At 32.7% G+C, this 14,121-nt stretch overlaps 1 protein-coding gene across 1 annotated transcript; it reads right to left on the bottom strand.

Moving 5' to 3' along the window:
* Positions 1-5,098: 5,098 nt before the first annotated feature.
* On the bottom strand, positions 5,099-7,829 carry LOC127074799 (thioredoxin reductase NTRB). The gene is made up of 2 exons (XM_051016162.1): positions 6,627-7,829; positions 5,099-5,338 (listed from the first exon to the last, which is right to left on the bottom strand). The coding sequence occupies exons 1-2, from the start codon at positions 7,714-7,716 to the stop codon at positions 5,268-5,270; spliced, it is 1,161 nt and encodes a 386-aa protein (XP_050872119.1). The 5' UTR covers positions 7,717-7,829; the 3' UTR covers positions 5,099-5,267.
* Positions 7,830-14,121: the final 6,292 nt, after the last annotated feature.

Consider the following 14,121-nt stretch of genomic DNA (forward strand, 5'->3'; position numbering starts at 1 on the left):
TATCCATACTCTACCAAATGTAGTTTTGATGAATAAAAAGATTGATGAAGACTATCAAAGAAGAAAGAGCTTAAAAAGACACATGATGAATGCTTGACAATTATGAAGCTTAAATCAAGATTTTTGATCAAGCTTAAAGATTGATAAAGACTACAGTGATCAAAGAGATGTATTGTTGGACAATATTTAAACTATGAGAAAGATAGTCAAGCTAGGATTAAGAATGCATAAGTCATTGGATGTCATGGAATTTAAGGAAATTCATCGCGACGCTAAGGTACTCAATTGAAATTCATTATGTATAAACTTTAGATGCTCAGAAAAATCATCTACCACTTCATCTAAACCCTTCTTGCATTATCATTCATGTTCATACATTGTGCCATACATTAAAAATGAAGTTTTAAGAAAAATGACATAGCGATATTTGAATACCACAATATAGTATTCGAATACCACAATATGGTATTTGAATACTAGTTGAAAAATACTTAAAATTTCACTTCTGGATGAAGTGGTATTCAATTACCACTTGATTGTATCTGAATACCATATGAACAAATTCATATTTTCCATTTTTCAAAGTATGGTATTTTAATACCGATATATGGTATCCGAATCCCAATTTTCAAAATTTAATGTTTTTCTGATGTGGTATTCGAATGCCATATTATGGTATCCGAATACCAACCTAAAGCAATGCACTTTTTCACATTCAAAATTTTTATAACACGTTGCAATATCTACGCTGAAGGACGACTTGGCAGAAACCTCCAATATCTACTTTGAGAGGGCTAAGAAGCATATAGCCTTTCTATATCTCGAACTGGACTTAAGCCCCATAGACATGGTCAAAATTGTCTATGATGGGAAGTTGGTGGATGTCTCAGATACCTCTCTTACTTCTCACCTTGTCGCTTTGCCTGCCACGGATGTTTAAGCTGAGACCGGGTGGCGACTTCCCCTAAGAGCGCTCTTAAATAAAATCTGGCTCCTGGAAATGGACAATGATTTGCAGACTCCTCCCCTTCTTATTTTCTTTTCTACCTTTATAATCGTACCTTTGGAAATTAGCCCAAGGGATTTTTATGTAATGTAAAACATTTCCCTTAAGGGATTCTTTGTATTTTAGTATTGTTCTTTTGCTATTACTCATCCATGGTTAATATTTGTTTTCCAGGACCACTCATCATGTCATAGGGAGACGTGGGTTCTACCTAGGGATCTAAATTTTTCTGGAATTTTAAGGAAAGGATTCCTACATAGAGATCTGGTATGTTCAATAACCTTGAAGGCGGAAACGACTCCTACGTAAGGATCCATCAAGTTTAATAGCCTTGAGAGGTAGCAAGGACTCTCACATAGTGATCCAACATGTTCAATAGCCTTGAGAGGCAGAAAGGACTCCCACATAGGGAGCCAACATGTTCAATAGCCGTAAGAGGCCACAAGGATACCCACATAAATACCAATCAAGTTTAACAGCCTTGAGAGACGACATAGACTCTTACATAGGTATCCAACATACTTAATAGCCTTAAGAGGCGACAATGACTCCCACATAGGGATCCACCATCTTTAATAGCCCTGGGAGGTGGCAAGGACTCCCACATAGGGATCCAACATGTTTAATACTCTTAAGAGGCAGTAAGGAATCCCACATAGGGATCCAACATGTTCAATATCCTTGAGAGGCGTCAAGAACTCCCACATAGGGATTTAACATGTTTAATAGTCTTAAGGTGATCTCGATCGTATTCCTTTACTTCTTGATATCCCGCAAGTATACTAGCTACAATCTAAAACTTATATAAATAAGGTGAGGGTCTCACTACAAATTGTGCGCTAAACATGTTTATTTTCAATGTAGAGAACTCTCATAATTTACCTAATCTATTTACAGATGATAAAAAATAAGGAAGAATGAGAAACATAAACCTATTAGAAATTGAAACAGATATTGATGGAGGTTTGTCACCTAAATTTTAAACCTTTCTCTTGTAGACATTTTTGTTTCTAATATAGCATAAACCCCATTAGTTTCTTGCTTAACCTACAAAAGAATAACAAAATTCAAATAACAAAATCAATATAATACTAGACAATAATGTTCAAAACACAAGTTCAAAAGAATACAACAGATAAAATAAAGAGATAACATAAATATAGACTCAAGGAAAATAATCACACAAAACAACCACACTGGTTCTATGTGAGTAAAGTAGAAAACTTCTACACAAAGTTAAAAAAAACTTTCACACAAAGTTAAAAAAAACTTTCAAAAAATTAAAAAAACTTTTACAACTCTTCCAACAAATTATTTTTACACCTGCAAAAACAAGAGAAAAAAAAAGTAAATAAAAAGATACAAACCCTAATCAGAAACCAATTATTCAAAAAAATAAATAGATGATGAACAAATACACAAAGTATAAACCATTTTTTAATATTAATCTGATATGCATGTACTGCCATGTGAGATTCATTGTTAGATCGGTTATGTTTAATTTCTAACGGACCCAAAAATATAGTCTGAACCCGTCTAAAAAAATCCACTAGTTGTTTTTCGAACCAACCCACAAACCGAACCGAAATGTTTCTCACATTTTCTAACAGACCGAACGGTTACATGCGGGTGGTGAATTTTTGTCCACCCTAGTTATTTTAATATACTTATGATTTAATAAATATAAATCTTAATTAATTTATAATTATTTTATTTTTTATTTATTAAATGATTTGACCACACTTGCAGGTAAAATCTATATGTACTATGGTTATGGTGGAAAAGTCTTTTCTTTTTCCATCTTAAATATCACCGAATGGAAGTGCCTTCAACCTCTTCTTCCATAATAGTGTGATATTTATTTTACTTCTCTAAAATGTTGTAAAAAAAATTCTATCGAAAAATACTCATCACACCTCTTACATTTTTAAAAATTCAAAAAATAATTATTGGTGTCTGAAAATGCATCTTCGAACGCCTCTGAAATCACATTAGCCCTCGTAATTTAGCCACACGTCCCAAATTTGCCAAAATCTGGTCCGCATTGCATCTCTGTATATTTTCTAGAGTGAATATGGAGATTCATCTTCGTAAACCCCCTTAATGCATTCTAGGCCGCAACATTGTCTTAACTTTGACATTTTTTGAGGTCAACTTATATTTTAGGTCATTTTAGCCATCTTTTATCATAAAACCATTTAAGAGTGTCATAATTTGATTCAAACATACTATACATACATTAAAAAACTCATACATTAATTCAATAAATTCAAAATATAACGACCATACATAATTTGTTCTGAAAAATACAAAAAAATAATAATACAAAAAAACATAAATTACTGGATATGTCTAACCTCACGGTTTCTCCTTTGTCGCATATACTGCAAGACATTATGTGCTCCGCCAATAATGGCTTGTACGAGGGTCAAGTAGGAATTGTCTTTCTAAAAAAATCAAGCATTTATATCTGATCTCACCATATTCACAATTTGTTGATGAACTGAGAACATGTCATGTACGTAGTCATCACTAGTCTACTCATCCTCCAGTATCTCCTAATGAGATGACATAGGTGGTCCTCCAAAAGTGTATGGTGTCATGGTAGGATGTGACACCCTATAGAACCATGTGATGTAGCCGTTTGCATAAGCATGTTCTACAGGAGTTGACACCCTACGATACTTCCTGGTACCATATGACTATTAAGACCCTTAAGTATGGCATCAAGGTCTCTATGACGGACAGGGGGATGTTGTATATGAGTTGACACCCTACGATACTTCCTGGTACCATATGACTATTAAGACCCTTAAGTATGGCACAAGGTCTCTATGACGAACGGGGGGAGGAGCAGACTCTGAGGGGTGTGTCTTAAAGTAACATGAAAATACCTAAACTGACGCATCACTCTCTTGGGTAGATATGCATATATCTGACCTGACCCACAAGTCGGTCATTAGTAGTATAACGAAATGACGTAATGACTTAGGATTGAATGTAGTGAAGTAAAAATAATGTTGAACCTTAAAAAATGAACTTGAAGAAACTTGTTCACGAACTCAAATGTGATCTTAGTGAAATTTGCAGCGAATGAAGAAGAAAGGAGGAAGCGTCTGGCGTGAATATATGAATTAAACACGTTTGGAGATAATTAAACACGTTTGAAGATGTATCTCCGTAACACTCACCGAATTTTAAATTTAGGATTGTTATAGATTTCGAACTTACCCTAATATTAATACGGAGATCCATTTCCAAACTAAAATTTGACAAAATAAATCTGAATCACCCATTTATGTTGATGAATGTATAAAAAAGATATGTCCAAAAAACACCTCATAAGATGAAAAGTATACTCCCATTTTCTATGTATGACATTATAGATTATTCTTTCCGTGGACATTTTTTTTTCTAACTTCATGAGAGAGGATCTTCCACATCTTTGATTTTATTTTCTTGAATTTTGAAGACATCTTAGCAAAGCCTATATGCCCCATTTTTTTTATCGCAGACTATTCATTCCGTGGACAATTTTTTTTCTAACTTCACTAGAGAGGATCTTCCAGGTCTTTGATTTTATTTTCTTGAATTTTGAAGACAATATGCCCCATTTTTTAACGACCACCCCATTAATATTTTTAATCACACTGTGGATGAAGCTGACCAAAACAAATATTTGATAAAAAATAAAGGAAAATAAAAAACTTATGTTTGGTTATGCATAAAGAGAATTGATTCCAAGTGAATTGATTTTGTAAAATTTATTCTGATTAAAAATAAATTAGATGTAAAGTGATTTATGTTTGTATACATTTATGTAAATGTAAAAGTGGATTGAACAATAAATTCCAATGTAAAAATCATGTTTAATCTCAAAAGTTATAAATTATATCTTCAAGTACAATCAATTTTTATGACAAAATCAATTCTACTTTAGAAGAACCATATATCTCAAAATCATTTCAAAATCAATTTTATACCTTTAGAATTGCTTTTATCTCCTCCAAAAGCTAATCTAAACATGCCCTTAAAATTTTAAAAGAAGACCTGAAATTGAAACTTAGTTTTTTCTTTTAAAAAACTAATACGTTTAGGAGAACTCAATAAATTTATATGTAACCCTGTAATCAAATAATAAACAATGTACACATTAAGAAGTTGGGTGGGGATGCAGAAAGTGCTTTTTACTATCTAAAATAAATTTAAAGAAATATTGCTTCTAATGAAGCATCTTCTGAAGTCCAAATAACCTGGCGATTCAATCGCTCTTACCCTCCTTCAAACCAATCTGTTCCAAGTAATGTTCTGCATCCAATGCTGCCATACACCCTGCACAAATAATTTTGCCGCATAAATCTGATTCCGATTACATTTCGCATATTATATAACTCTAGTACTTGATACAAATACAATATCCAACAAACATTGTCAAAACAACACATTTCATCCCTTCAAACCCAACACAATGTAGGGTTGGAGACTGCAATCAAGGTAAGTCAAATGCCGCAATTAGGCGACTAGGGGCGGACCACAATGAAGCCAATTAAAACAACAAATGAGTAGCAGAGATGAAAACTTCAAGATCCATAAAAGTACTACAAATCATAATATCACTTATCACTTATCATCAAAATGAGAATTTGGGGCTAACCATAGTCTACCAACACTTCATGAGTAGTTTTAACAATGACGGAAAACATTATATCTATGTACTTCCAGATAGGTTTGAAGAAACTGAATAACTATAACTACACTACATATAAATGAGTAGAGTACTTTCTCCAAGCTACTCCTGTAACATGCCTAGTTACTTCTGGAAGGAAAAATAACCAGAAATCTATGTAAAGGAACTATGATTTGTAAGTTATAATACAAATATGTTTGGCCATAATATAATTATCTTTAGCAGGTGTGTAGCTCTCCAAGAATTAAGAAAAAGTCAGAAAACTAGGATTATACTGGATGGTGCAATCAAGGTTTTAAAAACCTGCGATCACGACTGTGGGTTTTACATCAAGATTTTTTATGTCCCCATGACAATAACACAACAGAAATTGTACCAGCATAACTCATATATTTAACTGCGGTTTTCAACCATATCAAGCATCGTGATTTAAAATCTTGGGTCCAACACAAGGCATCACAAACTAGGCTGAGCAATATGCACCATGTAATTCTACCAAATGTTTTGGTAAATAAAAATGGAACACATTGAAAATAAAGGGTTCAAAGAATACATGATTTTCGAAACAAAATGTTTCAAAGCCATGTATCATATTAACCTATAGTATGCTTTGATATTGATAAACAACAATGCAACCGCAATTGAAACCACAATGGCCGCATTTGACAGCGATTCTCTACAATATCAAGGATTGCATATCGAAGCTACCAGGGCCGATATTTAAAACCTAGTATAGTATATACTTACTACTGCATTGATTTAATTTCTTCAAAAGTAAAGTCTAATAAAATCCACTTAGAAAACACACATTTCCCTAAACCCTAAACCCCAAATATCAGATAAAATCAATTAAACCCTAAACACTAAATACCAGATAACATCAATCTAATAATGTAGTATCAAATGAATATAATCAAGAAACAAAAAAAATACCAGTTCCAGCTGCGGTAATAGCTTGTCTATACTTCTTATCCTGAACATCACCAGCAGCAAAAACTCCATCAACACTAGTCATTGTAGTACCCGGCTTTGTCACAATGTAACCATCAGAATCCAATTCAACTTGACCATCCAAAAACTTAGTGGCGGGTTCGTGCCCAATTGCAAAGAACAAACCAGAAACCTTCAAATCAAACATATCACCATTCACCAAATTCTTCACCTTGACTCCCCCAAGAACCCTCCCCTTTTCATCTCCATAAGCTCCAACAACCACTGAATTCCACAACACCTCAACCTTTGGATTCTTCATCACCCTACTCTGCATCATTTTACTAGCCCTAAATTCATCCCTCCTATGAATTATGTACACTTTCGAACCGAATTTGCTGAGGAATGTAGCTTCCTCCATAGCGGTATCCCCGCCGCCGACAACCACTAAAGGTTTGTTTCGGAATATCGGAGCTGCGCCGTCACAGACCGCACAGGCCGATATTCCACGGTTCCAGAATCCGTCAGGACTGTCACCGGAGCCTTCAAAAACTAATTTTTTCGCAACTGCTCCAGTGGCAATTACTACGGATTCTGCCTCCACGGTGGTGGAATCAGTTACAACTTTTAACGGCCTTTTAGAGAAATCTACCTTTGTAACCGTTTCGGTGATGATTTCAGCGCCTAATCGCTTCGATTGTTTGCGGCAGCTGTCCATGAGTTCGGCACCGAGGATACCATCCGGAAATCCCGGGAAATTCTCGACGTCAGTTGTGGTAGTGAGCTGACCGCCTGGAGCAGTGTCGTTAGCCATCCACCCTTCGAAGAGGATCGGCTTGAGCTCGGCTCGAGCAGCATAAATGGCAGCTGTGTGAGCCGCTGGGCCGCTTCCGATTATGCATAGCTTAGTTTTCAGTAACTTGCGGCCGTTTGTTTGGTCCGAAAAAGAATAGTAGGAAGAGTCAGAGTCGTCGGAAGAAGAGGTGGAGGTGGCGGCGGAGGAAGAGGTGGCGGCGAGGGTTGCGGTAGAAACGAGTCCTACGCTTATGAAGTTGCGGGCTCTTGTAAAGAACTTGGTTGCGAAAATTCCCATTTTCGCAGTTTTTTCAATTTTTCTTTTTATAAATTTTAAATTATTTTAGTGGTGAATAATGAAAGGGGTCAACACTATTAGAAAAGGTGAAATGACTTGAAGAATATGGAGAGGTATGTTAGTTTTGTGCTTTGTTTTGTCGTACAGCAAAAGACGATGTTATTGCGTAAACCTTGTAATTGTTCTTTCCTTTGTTCTCTTTTTTAATTTGTTAGTTGGTTAAGAATTTAAAATGAATTAAATAGTTTTTTTAATTGAAAATTAATAGTATTTTTTGTTTAAATATATTTTTGTTTCTTTAATTAGAGCATTTTAAAAAATTGTTCCTTCTATTATAAAATTTACAATTTTAATCATTTAGTTTTGATAATTTTTAAATTTTTATCGTGCCTCTATTTTTACATAGCAATGAGTTGAATTAATACGTTTTAAAACTAATGTCTAGTTTGTTTGCAAAATTATGGCTATATGTTGTTCACGTGAAGGAAAGAACAAAGAAATGGTTGGGATAGGATTCTTGTCCCATTTAAGGATGGTTTGTCCCAGTTAAGGATGGTTTGGGATTATGGTTTGAATATGGCCCTCGAATTGGGTTGAATAACTTCTACGTGGAATTAGTTTAATTAAAGCATAGAAATTTGTGGTGTAAATTATTTTAATTTGGAAAAATAAAATGCATATAAATTAGTTAGAATATATTCAGATTGTTTTGGTTAGAAATAATTATTATTTTAATTTGGAAAAATAAAATGCATATAAATTAGTTAGAATATATTCAGATTGTTTTGGTTAGAAATAATTTTAGTGTTTATAAATTTAATAGACACCAATGAAAATTTAATATATATATTGGATTTTGGTTGTAAAGGAATAAGTTTAAGTCAAAAAATAATTTTAAAAGTTTTATTTAATTAATTAGTTAAAAAATATATTAATTGAATTTATTAAATATTAATATATTTAAAAATTTATTCATTAATAATTATCCTAGTCATTTTTTTCATCTAATTAAAAATATTTTTTATCTCAATCATCAATGTCACGTGTGAAAAAATGGATGGAATCACAAAAATCCAAAATCCATCACAATTAAAGAATCAAAATCGCATATTTTATAATAAAGGCCAAAGACTCTAGTTTTAAAAGTTATAATTAATTAATTAGTTTAAAAATATATTAATTCAACTTATTAAATATTAATTCATTTAAAAACATATTCATTAATAATTATCATAGTCATCTTTACTATCTAATTATATTTTTTTTAATCTCAATCATCAATGTCATGTCTGCAAAAGTGGAGGGGACAACAAAAATCCAAATACCATCAAAATTAAGGGACAAAAATCGCATATTTTGTTATATGGGGATCAATTATTTAAAACGCTCAAACTATAAGGACCAAAAATACATTTAAGCATAGTATTTTTAAGAGTATGTCAGTATTTTCTTTTATAGTAAGGATTTATTATTATTCTTATCACAACAAATTGCAAATAAGTTTTGAGTGTTTTTTTATTTATAATTATTGATTAAAGAGGTGCAATGTATTGATATTTCAAAGAATTTTTAAAAATATTGTTGACGTCCGAATATAATTTCATAATTTTATTGATACAAATCAGTAAGATTCGTAATATAGATTTTTTTATATTAGATTTTGAATTGATAAGATTCTTAATGTATAATTTTATATGTTAGACTTAGAGTTGAGTCCCTCATTTATGGCTTATCACACCTCTCTTTAATTTCACATCCCTTTAAGTGTCATTAAATTTAATGGACATTAATATTTATTGATTATGTATTTATCACGTGGGGGATGTAGCGGTAAATTCATGACCGAGCTATGGATAAACTTAACGTCAATAAAACCAGAGCCGCCACCGCGCTTTTATTGTTTCCAAAGGAAAAGAGAAAAGTACGAACAAAACCCAAAGATAAGAAATTTTCAAATCAAAACTAATAAAATGTCAAAGATTACAGGTAAGGGGGTTGGTTACACAGAGGGAAGGTGTTAGCACCCAAAGTGTCATAGGTACTCATATGGAGTCCTTTTTTATGTGTGTATGTGTTTTGGTATAAAAGATGTTTGAAACAAATAAAGTGTGTGGATGAGAAAAGAATTTATTAATTATATTTTTGTATTTGATAAGACATTCAGACTTGTGCCTACGTACCAACATAAAAATGAGGGATCAAAACCTCGTAGTTCGTGGTATCAATTTCAAAATGAGTGGATTGCTTTTAACAAAAGTTTAAGTTTTAAAGAGGCACAAAGGGCCCAAAGTTTGAATGAGTGTTAGTTCTTTTTGTATTTTGAAATTTTAAGTCAATATGGTTAAGTTCATTTACAAGTTTGATTTAAGAAAAGAGTTAAAAAGGCAATGGCATAAGGTCAAAGTTTCTATTTTGAAATAAGGTCTAAGTTTGAAATCACAAGCAAAGAAGATTTTCAAAAAAGGGGGGGAGAGATTTTTGAAATTTAAGAAATGAGAGGAGATGAAGAGACTAATCCTAAGCATAAATTAAAAGTTAAGAGTTGAAAAGATCTGACCAATGGGATGCAATCCAACAGACAAGAATGTCATATAGAAAACACACTTTCCCTTTGGACTTTGAATCAAGCAATAATCAGCAAGCAATTAGCAATATCAGACATCATGAAGATCAAGACATCAAATAAAGATGGCCACATCCACGCAAGCAAATCCCATATCTAGCAGTCTTCTTTGTCTTCTCATGCATCATATGAAATACTCCTTGATTAACTCAGAATAAAGCATTAGGCATGAGATCAAAATAACAGTTGCATCAAGACCATGTAGCAGATGAATTCAAGTGGATCCCAATACTCGCATCAGATGAAAACTCAAATCACAATAACTTGGTCTCAGAAATGTTGGCATTGGCCAAGTCCTTTTGCATATGGAATGTTGTCTAATCCTAAGTCCAAAAGTTCAGATCAAATCCAACAGTCCACACAAACATTTTTTTTAGGGTTTTTGTTGTTTATTAAGTATTTTAAGGTCCTAAGACCCCAAACACAATCAAGGTACACAAACAAATATATACAATCACAATATATGGCTCAAATGAGCAAAGTGAAAATGGCATAAACATAAACAAGTTAAATGATATGTAAATGACAATGAATGGTAAATGATTAGAAATTAAATTGCATAAAAATAGATAACTTGAAAGTAAAAGCAATATTAATAAAAGTTAATCAAATTTTAGTTAATTAGATGTTAGTGATGTTTTGCTTTTTCAATTGATTAAGTCATTCTTTAGAGAACACTCAACCATCTATTCACAAGAATGAATCCTTGAATGAAGACATCTTCCAAAGGAAGGGAAAAAGACCAAGTTTCCACACAATACCATGAAAGATGGGAGACTTACAATCTCACTTACTAGAATGCTATGTCTTTAGGCTCAAATTTAGCTCTATGTTAAGCAATAGTAATTGGACTTATGTAGAAGTCACAACTATCTAAGGTCGGGTAATAAAAATTTAGGTGCTAATGCATGTTAGAGATTTGATATAATGAATCAAACTCCTAAAATATACCACACACTAAAAGAAAAAAGGTCAAAGGATGAACCTATCTCATACATACTTGTAGTGGTTAATCTAACACAAGGTTATTGATGAACCAATTAGCCTTAGGATCTTGAGATTTCATTGGTCAATGAAAGAGATGGGAAAGAATGGGATTGAATATGAAGATGGAGGGGAAATAAGAGAAACACAAATTGGTCATGGGAGGAATTTCATCAAATTAAAATCATTCATTCATTTTGGAAGATGAAATGTACATTTCATCAATCCCCTAAATCCAAAGATTTTAATCCAACAAAAGTTAAATCAACCTTGACCAATGCCCAAACAAATAGTCAAACATCACAAGTCAATAAAAATGGCTCAACATAATTTGTACACAATTAATCAATTAAAAATCAAATTAAAAATGCATTAAAATTCAATTTCATTTGGTCAAAACCTAAAATCTCTTCAAAACATCAAATAAATGGCCAAGAGATTTATCCTAGGTCAAACAAGGCCAAAGGACCTTAGACAAAAAATGTCATGATTTTTGAAACGTCAGAAGTATTTTTAAACAATTAAAAATATGCATAAAAACAATTAATTCATTAAAAAATATCAAAATTAATCCAAAAAAATAATTTTAATTTAAAAAATGAAATGGGAAAATATTTAAAGATTTTTGGTGAAAGTCTCGTATTTTTTGGATTAAAAATGAAATTAATATGAATTAAACAAAATAAATGGATTAAACATAAAATCATAAATTTAAATATAAATAAAAAAAACAAGGGCCATCAAATCTCCCTCATTAATTGAGATGGCATATCTGATGGCCACGCGCATCATGTCCATGGTGTTCCAAAGTCAACGAGTTGCAACATTGGTAATTAGAACCAAAGGCCATGATTAAAACAATTTAAATAGATCTGATGGTTGAGAGGCGTGACAACATACCACCAGAGCTAGGGCTCCGGTCGTCTTCTCCGATGGACCTCATCGGACTGATTCCCCATCAACCATCACCAAAATAAAAAACAAGGACATGGATTCAAAGGAAAAATGCTCAGAAGCTCGAATCTAGCCTCAATTTTCTCCAATTCCAATTATATAAAAAGATACAGGGATTTGAATTTTGAGGATCATGAACTGAGTTGCTTCGATTTGACCTCAAAGCAACTCAATCTTGTTGCCTACATTGGTAGGACTTCAGCTAACCAAAAATCACAAAGAATGGTGAAGAATTGAGAGAGAATCGAAGAGATGAAGTTTCTGAAAAATAACCTTCGAGTTGCTTCAAATTCACTTGATCTTGATCAGGATTTGCTTGCTTTCTCTTCTTCTTTCTTGCATAAACCAATTGAGATGAAAAAGGAAGTGAAGTTTTGGAGTTTGAACTTCCAAACAGAAGATGAAGTTCAAGCTCGATTTCAAAAGAAATCTTCAGAAATTCTATGGAATGGAGGTGTAGCGGTAAATTCATGACCATTAGGTTATGGATAAACTTAACGTCAATAAAACCAGAGTCGCCACCGCGCTTTTATTGTTTCCAAAGGAAAAGGGAAAAGTACGAATAAAACCCAAAGATAAGAAGTTTTCAAATCAAAACTAATAAAATGCTAGAGATTACAGGTAAGGGGGTTGGTTACACAGAGGGAAGGTGTTAGCACCCAAAGTATCCTAGGGAGCCCTTTTTTTTATGTGTGTATGTGTTTTTGGTATAAAAGATGTTTACAATAAATAGAGTGTGGGGATGAGAAAAGAATTTATTAATTATATTTTTGTGTTTGACAAGACCTTCAGACTTGTGCCTATGTACCAACATAAAGATGGGGGATCAAAACCTTGTAGTTCGTGGTATCAATTTCAGAGTGAGTGGATTGCTTTTAACAAAAATTTAAGTTTAAAAGAGGCACATAGGGCCTAAAAGAGTTTTAATGAGTGTTAGTTCTTTTTTGTCTTTTGAAATTTCAAGTCAATATGGTTACATTCATTTACAAGTTCGATTAAGAAAAGAGTTAAAAAATTCAATGGCATAAGGCCAAATTTTCTAGTTTCTAAAAGAGTCTAAGTTTAGAAATCACAAGCAAAGAAGATTTTGAAAAGAGGGAGAGATTTGAAATTTAAGAATTGGGATGAGATGAAGAGACTAATCCTAAGCAATAAATTTAAAAGTTAAGAGTTGAAAAGATTTGACCTAATGGGTCGCAATCCAATAGACAAGAATGTCATATAGAAACCCACTTTTCTCTTGGATTTTAAATCAAGCAATATCAATAAGCAAGTAGCAAGGTGAAGATCAAGGCATCAAATAAAGATAGCCACATCCAAGCAAGCAATTTCATACTCTTCTTCTTAATCTTCCCCATGTATCAGATGACATACTCCTTGAATGGCTCAGAATAGGGCATTAGACACAGGTTCAAAGTAACCTTTGCATCAAGACCATGTAGCAAATTAACTCATGTGGATCTCAACACTTACATCGGATTCAATTCACAATAACTTGGTTTCAGAAAAAGTTGGCATTGGCCAAGTTCTTTTGCACAAGGAATGATGCCTAATTCTAAGTCAAAAGCTCAGATCAAATCCAACAGTCCACACAAACATTTTTTAGGAGTTTTTGTTGTTTATTAATTATTTTAAGGTCCTAAGACCACAAACACAAACAAGGTACACAAACAAATATATACAATCACAATATATGGCTTAAGTGAGCAAAGTGAAAAAAAAATGACATAAACATAAAAAAGTTAAATGATATATAAAATGGAAAATGATAAATGGCTTAAATATAAATTGCATAAAGTAAATGACTTGAAATTAAAAAGGTTAGTCAAATATTAGTTGATTAG

This window comes from Lathyrus oleraceus, chromosome 4 (genome assembly GCF_024323335.1).
Source record: "Lathyrus oleraceus cultivar Zhongwan6 chromosome 4, CAAS_Psat_ZW6_1.0, whole genome shotgun sequence".
Taxonomy (NCBI): Eukaryota; Viridiplantae; Streptophyta; class Magnoliopsida; order Fabales; family Fabaceae; genus Lathyrus; species Lathyrus oleraceus.